Here is a 15,287-nt window from a genome sequence, read left to right on the forward strand (position 1 = left end):
TTTTGGTATTATTATTGAATAAGATTTTATTTCAGGATATCCAGTGCTAGATTATGTAGTAAGGACACTCACTTGAGATGTAATAAGTCTGAACACTCGCAGAGTCTCGGCTTCACAGTTCCTTTGCTGGGCCACACTGGCTGAAATCTGGCCAGCAATTTTGGTGCTTTCACCATCCTTCCAGCCCAGGACTTTTACTTGTCGAACTCTCAGCGTATTTTCTGGGCCCTTTAATTCAATCTTGATGATGTGATTATCCCCTCCTGGAAGTTCACTTGTTACCCAACCAATGTGCCTGGAATCCAGATCAACCTAGCACAACAGACAAGGGACAGAAACCTGATACAGCTGTCTCACTCTCTTATCACTGTCCTAGACTTAGTGCTAATAACAGCAGGCTCAAATCACAAAGACTCGTGCAGAGACCAAGGTTTACTACTTAAACCTTGTGAGGATAAGTAATACCATAGTAGCTATTATACAGATGAAGTGAGGTTAACACAGGCGGAAGGATACTCAGTATGACATGGAGCTGAGAAATAAAATGCAGGTCTGAGTACTTTCCAGGGACAAGTTACATAAGTAACATCATTAATCAATCTATGTGACTGTCCTTTCCCTATACTGACTGTGAGTAGAAACACTCACAAGATCAGCATGGGGCCCTGTTTGTGAATCTTCACATTAAAGCATTATTTACAGATAAGCATTTTTTTTAAAAAGAAGAGCATTTTTGATGTGCAGTTAATATGCTTTACTTCTGAAGAAAAATTATATGTAACTTCACATCTGTGAGTCCTTATTTCACTGTATTTCATTGAGAAAATAACTTTTTTTCAAGGATTAAATTTCAATGCACTGTGAAATGGTTTTTGACATTATTCACTTGATAAAATGAAAATTGTTCTCATGGTATTTGATGTCTAAGAGAAATAACCTGGGCCTTCTACACTATTTATAAAGACATCAAAATTAATATTATTTTAATTGATGATGCCAATTTTCCACAAAGAGCATTAAGCATAAATAAATAGTATCTCACTGAATAGGGTTATTTCCCTAAATTTTTTAGGCTTTTAAACAAAATTTATTATTTGTTTAATCCAAAATCTCAATTCATTCTTTCAATATGATTTGAAAAACAAAGCAAAACAAGTGGTCAACATTTATGGGATGAAGTAGCCATAGAAGAACAGCTTTGATAAAGTTTCACTAACACAAGTCAGTTTATACAGAATCTCAGATACATGCCCAAATAAAACCTACTGTGTTTCTAGAGGTGGTTTGTAAAATCAACTTGCAGCCTGGATACAGTTTTAGTGTTATAAGTGATGGATTTTCAGGCTAGAGGACAATAACCTACATTTTAACCTGAAGTGTAAGTGTTAATTGTGAATTGGATCCATGATGCAGTTAAGGCACCCTGACTCTTTGTAAGGGAGCTGGAGGCAGAGTGGAGGACTGTAGGTACAGTATAATCGCTCACGACAGGAGAACATTTAGGGCACTAACAGATAAGATGCTTAGCACAGGGATGGTTGTAAATATTCCTGTATCTGGACTATTTGTCAGTTTATTGTTTTGTAAACAGACGATTTTCTATAATACTTTGGTAGCATGCCAAAATGAGAATTTAAGAGTGGAGGCTGAGAAGAATTTCTCCCTAGGCAGCAAAACATTTAATGACAAAATTTTAATTACCTGCTTTATTCTGCACAAATCTTCTACTGCTTTGCCAGTTAAGAAGGTCATTGAGGTAACTTTATTCTAAAATAGACAATTCACAACAATTATTATTCCATATTCCTGCTCCTGAATTTACAATGATTTCTTACGGCCTACTAATACCACATTAACTCTGTCATCGTTCTTCCTAACTGACCTCACTCCCTCTGCCCAACCAACCACATTCTTACAACTCCAGTCTTGCCTTCTCTTATTCTCAAAAGTTCTACCTTCAGTCTCTAGGCTCTGAAAGAGGAGCTTTAGCATTTCCTCTTTTTATATGAAGCCTAAACATTTATTTATTTAATTTTTAGGAAGATTTTATTTATTTGAAACAGAGTGAGTGAAGGAGAGAAAGAGAGAGAGAGAGAGAATGAGGTGGGGAAGAGGTAGAGGGACAAGCGGACTCCCTACTGAGCAGGGAGCCCAACACGGGGGCTTGATCCTAGGACCCTGGGATCATGACCTGAGCCGAGGGCAGCTGCTTAACCAACTGAGCCACCCAGGAGCCCCCGAAGTCTAAAGATTTAAACTCTATTGCTATCATGAGATATTAATTCCTTAGAGAACTATACACTTAGCTACGTATCAGCTCTAGGCTGGTGCAATTCAAACTGCTGTGCACAAGGCACTGGTGGTGGGCAGGCTGGGGACAGAGGTACATCAGCTCAAGGAGGCACGTAACATAGAGGAGGTTTCTTGAAAGCAGATGTTGGCTTACCTACTGGGGCTTTTAAAAATGAATACTGCTAAGATTAACTCCCTAAAAGGGAAAAATGTCAAATTGATTGTAATCATTGTTCTGAGGGAGAGTATGTCCTGGCTTAAAATATACCATGAATCAAAGATAACTTTGTACTGAACAGTAAATTCTAGCTAGAAAAATGTTTTCATTTCTTATATTTGACTTTGTAGTAAGATAAAGTAGTCGTGCCGATTGAAACTCTTGGCTCCGCAAAGCAGATAAGCTTATGATATATTATCTAAGCCCCCTTTTCTTATTCACTGCTAGGGAACAGGAGTTGGGGGTGGCTGTGGATGGCAAGGAGTATTCCGACAGCAGACTGGACTTCTGAGGCTGTCATTCCATCTGGGTTACCCAAGACCAAAACCCACCACTCTGGCTCTTTCTGGGAAAGGAAATACATGAATGGGATGGGAGAAGCTTGGCAATGATCAAAGGGGATTTATTAATACTGTATCTGCTAGCAAGCCACACCCATTCTGAAGGAAAATTCTAAGGAGTCCCTTCCCCAGGAACAGGGCTAGTAGAAGCATGTGGGTTTGACAGCTGGTGCCTTCTTGATTCTTAACACTCAGTAAACAGGACTCTTTTTCCTTTGTTTACTGCCTTTTGTAAAGGGCGTACTTAATTCAGTTGAAACATGTGAACAGGCTATTGCTAGGAAAAAGATAAATTATGATTATTCAGGTTAGTCTAGATACCCCACCACCACTGCCCTGACAGCTAAGACTGAGGGCTAGAAACTGAGAGCTAATTATACAACAGGTCTTAAGTGCCATCAGAGTAATATAGAAAAGAATCTAGAGAAGGGAAAGAGTAATTTTTTAAAAAGATTTTATTTATTTATTTGACAGAGACAGAGATAGCAACAGAGATAGTGAGAGAGAGCATGAGTGGGGAGGAGAGGGAGAAGCAGGTTCCCCGCTGAGCAGGGAGCCCGACTTGACTCTGGATCTCAGGACCCTGGGATCATGACCCAAGCCAAAGGCAGACACGTAACTGACTGAGTCACCCAGTCACCCTGGAAAGAGTAATTTTTATAGAAGATGTACTAGGAGAGGATTTTTCTCCTGGTCTTTGGAGATTTGGGGAGAATCTGATAGGCAGAGTTTAAGGGGAGGACTTCCAGGCCAAGAGAAGAGCTTAGATAAGGGCATGCGGGTAGGCAGTTACAGGGCAGACATTTACCCTGCTTAGCTGGAGCCAGGGTGTTATTTGTAATCACACCTCTTTTTAGAATTGGTATTCCATAGTGCCCCAGTCCTCTTAATGTTTTTAGATTAAAGATTTATTTGGGAAATATAACAATGTTGTTTGGTTGGTGAAGTTCCACATGAAAATCTTTTTGCTAAACTCAGAAATGATAGGGCATGGTCACTGAGGGTCTGAAAAGAATTAACGAGCCACAAATTAAGTTTCCTTTCTTACCCCGAGATCTCGGGAATTATCCACATGGACAGATACGTAGCGGGCATTGATCCCTTTGACACAGTTGATGGTGATGTTCTTAGTTTTGTTTTTATCCTCATCTCCTGATTCCCAAAAGGTTTCTGTAGAACCATCTGTCAAACTGCCAATCATGGCAGGTCGGCTTGAAGTTTTTATGTCAACAATGTTGGTTAAGTCCTTTAAGCACATTACTATGCACAATTCCTACCAGAAACAAAGGTACAATATTACAACACTGAAATGGAAATCTTTCATGATAATAAAACAAACAAGACATGAGGTAAGAAACAAATGAACCAACTTGCAGTTTCTCCTTCTATACACAGTTGAACATTAGTGGGGTAACAGAGGACAGCTGGTAAATGACTGACCTGACTCATTGCTTCAAAGCCAGACTGAATACTGATGCTAAAACTTTCTTCACTATCTCCATCGTCTGATTTTGACAAAATATTGTTAATGTGGTGAAAGACATTACTCTGATGGAGGAACTGGTGATCAGACTGCTTGAATTTCAGACTCCAACACCTAAAAAGGTATAAGCAATATATTAAATAATTCCTAAGGAATTCCTGGAAAAGCACTCTGTGTAGTTAATATTTCAAAAGATATTAATGTTCCAGGTGAAAAACAGAAATTAAAAAAAAAATCAGGGAATAATACCACTGCCTTTTTGTGAGAAATAAAGGTAATTTCTTTGGAACAAGGTAAGATCTAAAGAAAGTTCACTTATTTTACATATAGAAAAATATGTTTACATATAAAGAAATTTGCTTCTGTAGCCCTGAAGAAAGGGTACAGAAACAAAAAAGGTAATAAATCAATTTCACAGATAGACAAGTGTTACCCCAACTGAAACACCCTCTCAAATTTATTAGTCTTACAATTTTATACTAATTCATCAGAGTGTATATAACACATCCTGCACTTCAAAAACCTTGTGAGGAGGAAACATAATCTCCCCTCTGTTGGTCTTATCATGAGGGCTGTGGGTAGCCAAAAATCACTCCATCACCTTACAGCTTATAAAAATCAGTGGAGCATTCATTTATATGTGTGGCCCCATATGTAGATCTGATAACAAGGTTCACAATATAGAAGTAATGTTAAAATCTTAGCAGGCTTATACTTAAAAGTAGGTGATGTTCCCCAAGGTAGACTTAGGCTACCTTACGTATAACTAAGGTTCCATTTTTCTCAAAATTCTTTTCAATTCAAAACCCTATTTTGATTTCTGTTTCTGAGACTTCATTTTCCCTTTCCCTTTTGTGACGTTTAAGAGTCTACACTTGGGTAGCACTGAGACAAGTGACTTGGGTAGAAGAGGGGCGGGAAGTGAGGAAAACTGTTACAGACTGATAATTCCGAGCACTAAGAAGTGTATTAACCTGATTTTATAGAGGGGCAAACAGGTGTGAGCTAAGGAGGATGATTCTAGATTATGACAGTAATGAGTGAAACACCATTCACATAATGTAGAGATTCTTTGTATCTTACTATTTAAAAAGGTCTTTTGAGCATTTTGAGTTTGAATACTACATAAAATCTCTTCTCCACTGTACCTAGGACACTTAGATGTAAAATTACCTTAGGGCCATTTGCTGTAATGAACTGCCACTGGGGAGAGACATCATAAGATCGGAGATTGTCTGAAGTAAGCGGTGAAATGTGTGTGGTAAAGGATGGGCAGCTTCACCGGCAATCACTATATCTGAGAGGGGATGTTCGCATACCCTTGTGTCTTTCTCCTAAGACAGAAATTGAAAGCAAACTGATCAGTCTGTATGCTGAAAAGAACTTTCCCCACACACAAAAAATTATGTATACTTAAAAGTGTTACGTATACTGTAAAGACAGGCATGTAACAGAAATGTAAACAACAAAACCAAAACCAAATCATACCCAAAACACACATTAACTAAGTATGTTTGTATTATCTTTTGGGGAAAAAGTGATGAGATCACTCATAAATAAGATCACCAAACTAAAGAATACTGTACCTGTATCGATTCTGGTCTGCTCACAAATCTACTAACAGGGTGACTCTATATGTGTATGCGGAAACTGAGCCTCACCCAAACTGCTCACCCACAGAGTTGTCAGCCAACAGGTAACTGTTTTCATCCAATGAGTCTTAGGGTGGTTTGTTATGCAGGAGTATTTAGTTGTTAAAGGTGTGAAACAATCTTACACTGTAATTGTGGATTTTTTTCCTATTTCTCCTTGCAGTTCTGTCAATTTTTACTTAGTATTTTTAAGACGATATTATTGATACATACATGTTTAGAATTAATTGTTCATCATTTTGTAGAAAGCTTTTTTATCCCTATTATTAATTTTGTCTCAAAGCTTTTTTTTCCCCTGATGTTAAAAAAGTCACACCACCTTAATTCTGTTTGATGTTTGTCCAGTATATTTTTTTCTAAGCTTCCACTTTTAATCTTCCTGTATCCCTATGTTTTAAATGTGATGCTTATGAACAGCATCTACCTTTTGTTTTTTCATCCATTCTGACAATATTTGTCTTTTATTTATTTATTTTTTAAATATTTTATTTATTTGAGAGAGAAAGAGCACAAGCAGTGGGGAGGGGCAAAGGGAGAGGCAGAAGACTCCTGATGAGCAGGGAGCCTGATGCGGGACTCAATCCCAGGACCGAGATCATGACCTGAGCCAAAGGCAGACACTCAACTGACTGAGCCACCCAGGTGCCCCTTACTTAGTTATTTTTAAAAAATACTTATTTATTTGACAGAGAGAGAGAGAGAGAGTGCGCGCATGTGCGTGTGGGGGGAGGGGCAGAGATAGAGAAGCAGACTCCCCACTGAGCACAGAGCTCCACACAGGGCTCTATCTCATGACCTGGAGATCATGAAACTGAGCAGAAATTGGAAGTTGGACACTTAACCGACTGAACCACCCAGCATCCCAATTTTTGTCTTTTAAATGGAATATTTAGTCCTCTTTGTACTTGTTTCTAATATGTTTATATTTGCATCACTTCTTAAATTTTGTTTTCCCTGGGGGTGGTGGCGCTGAGTTGATTTTTCTCATTTCTCTATGAGTTTGGAAATTATACACTCTATTTCTTTACTTTTTTTTTTTTTTAAGATTTTATTTTTAAGTCATCTCTACACCTAATGTGGGGCTCAAACTCACAACTCCGAGATCAAGAGTCACATGCTCCACTGACCAAGCCAGCCAGGTGCCCATACAATTCTGTTTCTATTTTTTGTGTAATGACACACACTACACTTTGTGTAGTGATACACACTCAGCTTAATCTAAAGCTAATCAAAATCATTATCAACCCAGTGGACACTTAACACCAATCACCTGCCTCCCCGATGTATATTGTATTGCTGCGTGTATTTGATACTAAGTTTTAAAAATCACTCCCCTTATACATCACTTTTTATATAGTCTTTGTTAAGATGTAGCTCTTTTCTTTTCATTCTCAGATCTTCCATGTGAGATCTCCTACTGTACCTGAAGCACATTACAATTTTCCTTTGTAACAGTCTGTGGCAATCCCTGTTTATTTTCTGAAAATATCTTTATTTTGCCCTTCCTTTATAAAGATAGATTCACTGGATTGACAGTTATTTTCTCTCAGCACACTGAAAATATCAATGGATTGTGTTTTTTAAAAAGTTCACTGTCTTATAACTTGCAATATTGTTACTTAAAATTCACAATTCTCGGGGCACCTGGGTGGCACAGCAGTTAAGCGTCTGCCTTCGGCTCAGGGCGTGATCCCGGCGTTATGGGATCGAGCCCCACATCAGGCTCCTCTGCTATGAGCCTGCTTCTTCCTCCCCCACTCCCCCTTCTTATGTTCCCCCTCTCGCTGGCTATCTCTATCCCTGTCAAATAAATAAATAAAATCTTTAAAAAAAAAAAATAAAATAAAATTCACAATTCTCACTGTCCCTACGTTAAGTGTAATTTTTCTCCTTTGTGGCTGCTTTAAAGACCTGCTCTTTGTTTTGCTTGTTCAGATAATTCACTATGATTTGCCCACGACGATTTCTTTTTCTTTATTCTGCCTGGGGTTCCCTGGGCTTCCTGATTCAATGCACTATCATTTGTAATCAATTCTGGATAATTCTCAAGTATCAACTCTTTAAATAGCACCTCTTTTTCATTCTGTCTATCCTTGCTTTCTGGAACTCCAATTAGATAAATGTTACACCTTCTCATATTTTTCACTTTTTAAAGCAACTCATTTTTTTTCTGTTTTATTCTGGATGATTTCTTCAGGTCTCTTTTACAGTTCACTAATTTCTAGACTAATATGCCGAAAATCTCAGGACTGATGTTTTTTTTTGGTTCACTGCTATTTTTCTAACAATAATTATTAAACTAATATATAATTCTTACATGTTAATTATTTAGCTTTTTTTCCAAATCTGTCATTCTTACATTTCTTCTTACATTATTATAGTTTAAAGTTTGTCTTTTATTTCTTCAAACACATTAAACATAGCTATACTACACACAGATAGATAATTACAACACTGAAATTGTTGAAGGTCTATTTCTGCTGCCTGTTGTTTCTACTAGTTCTTACGCATGGTACTTTATTTTCTGGTGAGTTTTAAGAATTTGGCTATGATAATGTTGCTTGATATCCTTGGAAATTAATCATAAAATATTAAGCATATAATTTTAGAATGCCTGAAAGTGAATTTAATGCTGTCTAGTTTTCTTATAATATGGAAATGAGGCCCACAGTCACACTGTTACAGAGGTGGAAACGGGGCTGGCCCCCAGGTTTCCAGGGTCCTAGTCAATGCCTTTCCATTATGCAGGTTGCTTCCTATAAAGTCCAAGTCCTTTCTAGCCAAGCAAACATTTTTAAATTTCATGTCCCTACACAGCATACATTTTTATGCTCTGCCAACTTACAGCAATGTTGTGAAGAGATAGATCTTCCATGGAATAATGTTGCCCTGTTTATCTGTCTTATATAGTACTCTAATAGTATATGTCTTTCAATTCATTGCTTCATGACAGTGTTTAGTGAGAAAATCAGAACTGAATAACCTCATCTTTGCTGGAGAGAAAACTTTCACTAAGTAGAGTGACTATGTTGCTCACAGCAGTGAAATTTTATTCTTGCCTTTAGGTTATATAATCTGTGAATGAGCTCATGCATATTATTCCATTATCTTAGGTGGTTCTACTCTTTTATAAAAATATGGACAATCAAAAAACCCCCTAAAATCTCACTTACTTGTTCTGCATTTTCTTTGTTTGTTTTATTTTCCTCATCCTCTTCTTCCTCTGGTTCCACTGGAGCAGGAGTCAATGATGCCACAAAATGCCACAGAATATCATGTAGGGAAGTCGTTTGGATGACATTACACAGAAGCCAGTTGAAAGCCTGAATAAATGACGGTTACATGAGTCAAAGATAAAAAGAAAATATGTGAGTAAACATTCTGAGTAAGAAACAAAGTACCTCCATGGACAAAGTGTTTCAAGGAAAGATACTAAAAATATCTGACCTTCATTTCACCAATAACACACTGACCTTGAAACAGTCAATAATTTTGGTCCCAATTAAAAAACATAATAGGGAAAATAATACGAAATGCAATGCAGAAATTTTTTTTCAAACCACTTTTTATTTCAAAAATTCATCTTCATATTAATTTGCTGAAGCACGTTTTTTTCCCAACTTGCATTTAGGATAACACAGAATGTTTCTCAAGTTCTACACAAGCTATCATACACTTAAATGTATTTATATTGTTCCCACCATCAATGAAGTGGCAGGTTATTTATTATATTCATGACAAAAGATTAAAAATATATATAAAATATATATAAAAATATGACAGATAGCAATCCTATCATTTCCAGAAAATAGATTCAGGAAAGTTATTATAGTTAAATTTATAACTCAAAAGCCCTACTTGTTATCTCTTTTACATGATTCTTATAACTGAAATGACATCTTTACTATAAACAGCTTTTTTAAAAATGATACTAACAGGATTCAAACAATAAAGCAGTGCAGAAATAAATTTTTTTAGAGTGCTTAAATATGGACCTCTATATTCATTTATGTTCATAAACGAAGAATTTAATTTTGATGTGAATATTTGATATTTTTGATTGGCTAGTGTTTCTTAATTTTTTGAAATTTCTGTTGGGTAGAAAAGGAACTAATATTAAAGAAAATCATTAAATGATTTATATGATTAATGAATCAATAACCCCATTAATGCATTCATACCTCCATAGCAAAAACTCGGCAAGCAGATTTCCTTAGGGCCTGTTTCATTGCTATTTCAAGACCTTCTAGATCATGATGTTGTATGACAAAAGCTAAAACTGGCCACTGGAAATTTCGTTCTCCTTTGGAAAGAGAGCTGTGGGCCGAGATTAGCCGGGAAAGTTCAGGAGATGGATGTCTCAAGAGGGAAGAACCAACTTCTATTTATTTAAAAAAAAAAATAAATTAACTTTCATAGACAATAACACAATATATTTAAGATGATATTAAAAATAGCTTATTCACTATACAGTGTTAGGGTTTTTTTTTTTTTTTGGTTTGTTTTTTCATGTGACATAAATCATAACAACTTCAATTTTTATTGAGGCTGAGAAAGATTAAATAAATATATTTTTAAAGATCTTACTTATCTGTCAGACAGAGCGAGAGGGAGCAAGCATGAGCGAAGGATACAAGACTCATGACCTGAACCAAACGCAGACGCTTAACCAACTGAGCCACCCAGGCATCTTGAAAGATTAAATATCTTACCTTCCTAAAATCATGTAGCTATTAAGTTGTCGAACTGAGTTTTTAATCCAGGGCTGAATCTAAAGTTCATGCTTTCTAAAATACTCTAAAGGCTAAGTGTTGTATTATTTTCCTTAAATGGCATCTATATAAGATACATAATTACCTATCTATAAATATTAGACCAAATCTTCATTTTAATTAAGTGAACTACCTGATAAATCACCATATTATCCTTTTCTCTTGGATTTCTTTCTTTATTCTTGACACAGAATCAAGCAGCTCTAATTTGGGCCTATGGATACCAACTAGTCCAGATTATTTAACTTTTTTACTGATTAAGAGCTACTCCTATCTCCACATTATCTAATCAGAGTGGAAGTAGCTCCAAGAGTTAGAAGCTTCTATTAGGAATGAGAATATAATTGTGAAAGTGTAAGTCACTGGAACTATCAGTTCACTGAAACTTAGTAGAAGGGATAACGGTGGCAAACTTTGGCTTAGAACCTACCAGGTAAGATTTTAAAGGTCAATTTATTCTTGAATTATCACTAGGTGATAGGTGTCTTGTCCAACTGAGGTGCAAAATTTAGACAGGCATAATTCTGGGCGTGTCACATAAAAGGAATGTCAAACACAATTTAAAATTAATCCATTTCCTTTCAAAAACTAGATTTTAAAAAATATCTGCAAATAAAACCATTTGGACCATGCAATCTTCCTTTTTATCTTTATACTTACCAGTGTCTCCACTGTTAACTCTTCTTCTAGGAATGGCTTTAACTCGTGCAGGCAAGATGGAGTGTTGTTTATCATATTCAGAAGCAACAACTGAGTAGGATCTTTGGAAGACAGTTCTCTTTGCAAGATCAGTATCGGTTATGGGACTAGTTTCCAAACTGCAGATAGAACACGATGACAGATAAAAACTTAGGAGAAAAAGTGAATAAAGTGAAACTATATTTAATTTATAATAGTGTAGTCAAATGCATGAACCTATATCTCATGTGGAAAAGCAAATTCAAAGCCAAGTTGACAATCTCTCCTTAAATCACAATTTGATCTTTTCAAATGCAATAACATTTTGATTGATTTCAGAACCTGTGTCCTAAAACTTTTGGTTTTCTTAAATCTACTTTGCATTTTTAAATGAAAAAGAAGAAAAGACATTAAATGTTCTAAAATCCTTTCAGAATCAAAAGCATTGTGGTGGAAGTTATGTCATGATATTCAAGAAACCTAGACAGATATATTCATAAGAGCACAGAAGAGAAAGAAAATAGATATGTACACACATAATAAATTGGAAAGTGAAACAATTCAATGTTCTTTCTGTATTTGAGTTTTCTAGTAGGTTTCTCATTCTTGGGAAGTGCTGCCCACAGCCCTTTCTAGAGCATGGCCACACTAAGTTCAATGAGAGATAACAAACTGGTTTTGGGCATAGAGTTATATTATACTGATATTCTAGAAGAACTCAATGATTTTCATTCCAGTTTAAGTAAACTAAAAATTTTTCTATTTATTATAGCAACATTAAAAAATACTTGAAGACTTATTAATATGGTTATATATTTTCTTTTACTGAGGCTTTTTATAAAAAAGAGAAATACCTGTCCCTACTTTATCTCTAAGACAGATTTACAAACTATTCTTCTCGTGTGTTCTTTTTTTCTCTTATCTCATTCCAAATAGGGATAGTTTTGTTCACCATGAGTTCTGGATTTCTTTTCCATCATTTAAGCCAAGTTTGAACTGCTATGTCCATCAGTCAAGCTTATATGTTTTCTAGGCAGTAGTTAACTCCCTGGCTGTTTTCTTTACTCACTACCTCTCTAAGGGTATATACATTCTTGTTTGAACAGGCTGTCAATACTTCATATAACCCAGGTGGGTAAATGTGCCTGGATGTCAACTAGGGCCAACAGGTTCCAGAATGACCAGAGAATAGGTATACATGAATTTAATTCACTTTATAAATGGTGGTACTACAATACTCAAGACATTTGTTGTGCTTTCAGAGGAAGTTTATCCATCAACTTGGAAAAAAAAAAAATAAAGAACTGTTATACAACCTAAAAAGATAATGACTTGTTCTTATAAAAACGGTCATGCTGGTAAAAAAAAAAAAAAAAAAATCAAAGATGACCATCACAACCTCGGCTACTTTGCATCAGATAATTCCTTGTTGTGGGGGCTGTCTTGTGTACTGAAGGTTGCTTAGCAACATTCTTGACCTCTCCACACGAGGATGCTTGTTGAACTAGCCCAGTTATGACAAACAAGGATGTTTTCAAACACTGCCAGATGTCACCTGCGAGGCAAAACCACCCTTCTATCTCCCACTGAGAACCACTGATTTAATGGAGTCATTATTCATCATCTTTTGTAATAGCTTGAGTTTCTCAAGGCTTTGAAGAACAGCTCAAAATGCTATATTCCCTGAATTAATGTATGCTTGTGATGTCTCAATCTGGCTGAATATAAAACACACCTGAGTCATAGTTTAAGATTAAGATTTTATGAAAATTACCCTTATGTATAAAGTATACAGTCTTTTAAATGTGCTTTTCTTGTATTTGATTTGATTAATCCATAATTTGGTTCTAAGATTCCCAAGATTTTTTAAATTTCAGTATGTTTGATTGATTGGGTAAAACTTGCAAGGTAGTATTTTCTTTCTTTTGAAGCTTTAGAGACATTGTTTCACTTTTTTTCTTTCATTCAAGGTTGTTCAACAGAAGTTTGAATTCAGTCTTAACTTTTCCTTTTGCAAGATGACTTTTTTCTCTGCTCAGATACTTGAAAAATTCTTATGGTTTTTTTCTTGGACTTTCAGTAACTTAAGCTATTCCCCCCCCCCCCATTTTNCCCCCCCCCCCCAATTTCAGTTATTCCTCATAGTCACCTGCTATAAAAATTTCCCTTTAATCTGGAAATTCAATACTTCATCATTTGTGGTATTTTTTCTTATATTATAGTTTTAGATATATTTTCAATTATATTGGTTGTTTCTTCTACTTTAAAAATATTACTCTTTTTAAAAAAGATTTTATGTATGTATGTATGTATTTATTTATTTATTTATTTGAGAGACACAGAGAGAGAGAGCATGAGCGGAGGGGAGAGGCAGAGGGAGAGGGGGAAGCAGACTCCCTGCAAAGCAGGAAGCCTGATGCAGGGCTGGATCCCAGGACCTTGAGATCATGACCTGAGCCAAAGGCAAACCCTTAACCGACTGAGACCCCCAGGCGCCCCAATATCAGTTATTCTTATGTTGGACTGTCCTGTTTCCATGCCTGTTATCTTCATTCTAACTGCTATAATTTGTCCCTTTACTCTTTACTTACTGTGATTATCTCAAATTTTTCCTTTATGTCAGTCATTCAATTTACTATTCTAAATGTTTCTAATTTATTAGTCTTATAATGGTGTTGATTTGGTTTTCAGTCTGTCCTCTAAGCTCTGTGATATATCCTTTTAACTCATTCTGCTTTTTATCTCATTCTCACATTGTTTCATTAAATATATGTCATCATCAAGTTTTTCAGTACAACACAGTACTTACAGAAACGTCCTTTTTTCCCTTGAGAGAGTTTTCCTTCAGATTGGGTTCTTCATTGGACTTTCAGGACATACTATTTATTTTCCTTTTGATAATATTTTAAAGTGGGCAGCTCTGTCTAGGTTTTGTGTTTGTTCTGATTAAGTATCAGTGGATTTCCCTAGACTTCCTTTTCACATTATTTGACACCTGTTTTTTCCCTCCCTTCCAGAGATAACTTGAGATTTCACTGAATATTCTATACCAGGAACCATTCCCGAGTAGGGTGTGTATCCTATTTCTGTGGCAACATTCCTTGGCACCTTGGATTGTTGCTTCGCTTCAGCATGAAACTGTGGGAAACAGGATTCCCTAGATTTCTACTTTCTTATGTGACACTAGTGATGATACTAGGGGCTTTATGTTAGAGGATTTTACCTTGACTATGATATTCTATGATACACAGAATATTCTATGATATTCCAAGATATATGGAAACTTCTTTTCACTGTCTTTACCTAGAAGTTTGTACTACTTGACTTGGTCATGAAGGGTAACAACAACCCAAAGAATCACATTTATCAGACTAGTCTCAAAATGGTTTATAACTCTTTAAGAAAATCTACCTCCTTTAGAGATACTTTACTACTTTTAAAGATACAAAAGGTTATTCTGCACTCTTTGGGGAAAATTTTATTTAATTTTTTCTTTAGAGAAAATTTTAAAAGCAGCTCAAAAAACTCTAATAATCCACAGTTGGGAAACGCTGCAAGTATTTTCAGTGGAAAAATGTTCATTTGGATATATGAGTTCTACTGTGTGTATTAATGTATCTGTTATATCAGTTTATAATTATAACCACATAGTATTAACACAGTGGCATATCTGAAGGAGAAGCAGGTTCTTTCTTCCTTCAGCAAATGTCTTTCTTTCCAATGATAATGTGTTTGTAATTACTCATGCCTGGTATCTTGACACTGTCCTAAACTTGTCTTTACACTGATGTTACCACCAAATCTAAGTGACTGGGAGAAGATGGTATGCAATAACCCAGTAAGTTCAAGATT

General features: G+C 35.9%; 1 protein-coding gene across 13 annotated transcripts in view; it reads right to left on the reverse strand.

Annotated features, from left to right (window-relative positions):
* Nucleotides 1-15,287, reverse strand: part of MYCBP2 (MYC binding protein 2) — a 257,559-nt gene that overhangs the window by 27,372 nt on the left and 214,900 nt on the right. For all 13 annotated transcript variants that reach the window (XM_034665322.1, XM_034665323.1, XM_034665327.1 and 10 more), the window contains 8 exons: nucleotides 11,418-11,575; nucleotides 10,167-10,366; nucleotides 9,159-9,308; nucleotides 5,507-5,667; nucleotides 4,291-4,447; nucleotides 3,899-4,123; nucleotides 1,702-1,767; nucleotides 73-312 (listed from right to left, as the gene is read on the reverse strand). In XM_034665322.1, the coding sequence (XP_034521213.1) occupies nucleotides 73-312; nucleotides 1,702-1,767; nucleotides 3,899-4,123; nucleotides 4,291-4,447; nucleotides 5,507-5,667; nucleotides 9,159-9,308; nucleotides 10,167-10,366; nucleotides 11,418-11,575 (1,357 nt within the window). The remainder of the gene's footprint in view (nucleotides 1-72; nucleotides 313-1,701; nucleotides 1,768-3,898; nucleotides 4,124-4,290; nucleotides 4,448-5,506; nucleotides 5,668-9,158; nucleotides 9,309-10,166; nucleotides 10,367-11,417; nucleotides 11,576-15,287) is intronic.

The sequence above is a fragment of the Ailuropoda melanoleuca genome, chromosome 7, assembly GCF_002007445.2.
Source record: "Ailuropoda melanoleuca isolate Jingjing chromosome 7, ASM200744v2, whole genome shotgun sequence".
Lineage (NCBI taxonomy): Eukaryota > Metazoa > Chordata > Mammalia > Carnivora > Ursidae > Ailuropoda > Ailuropoda melanoleuca.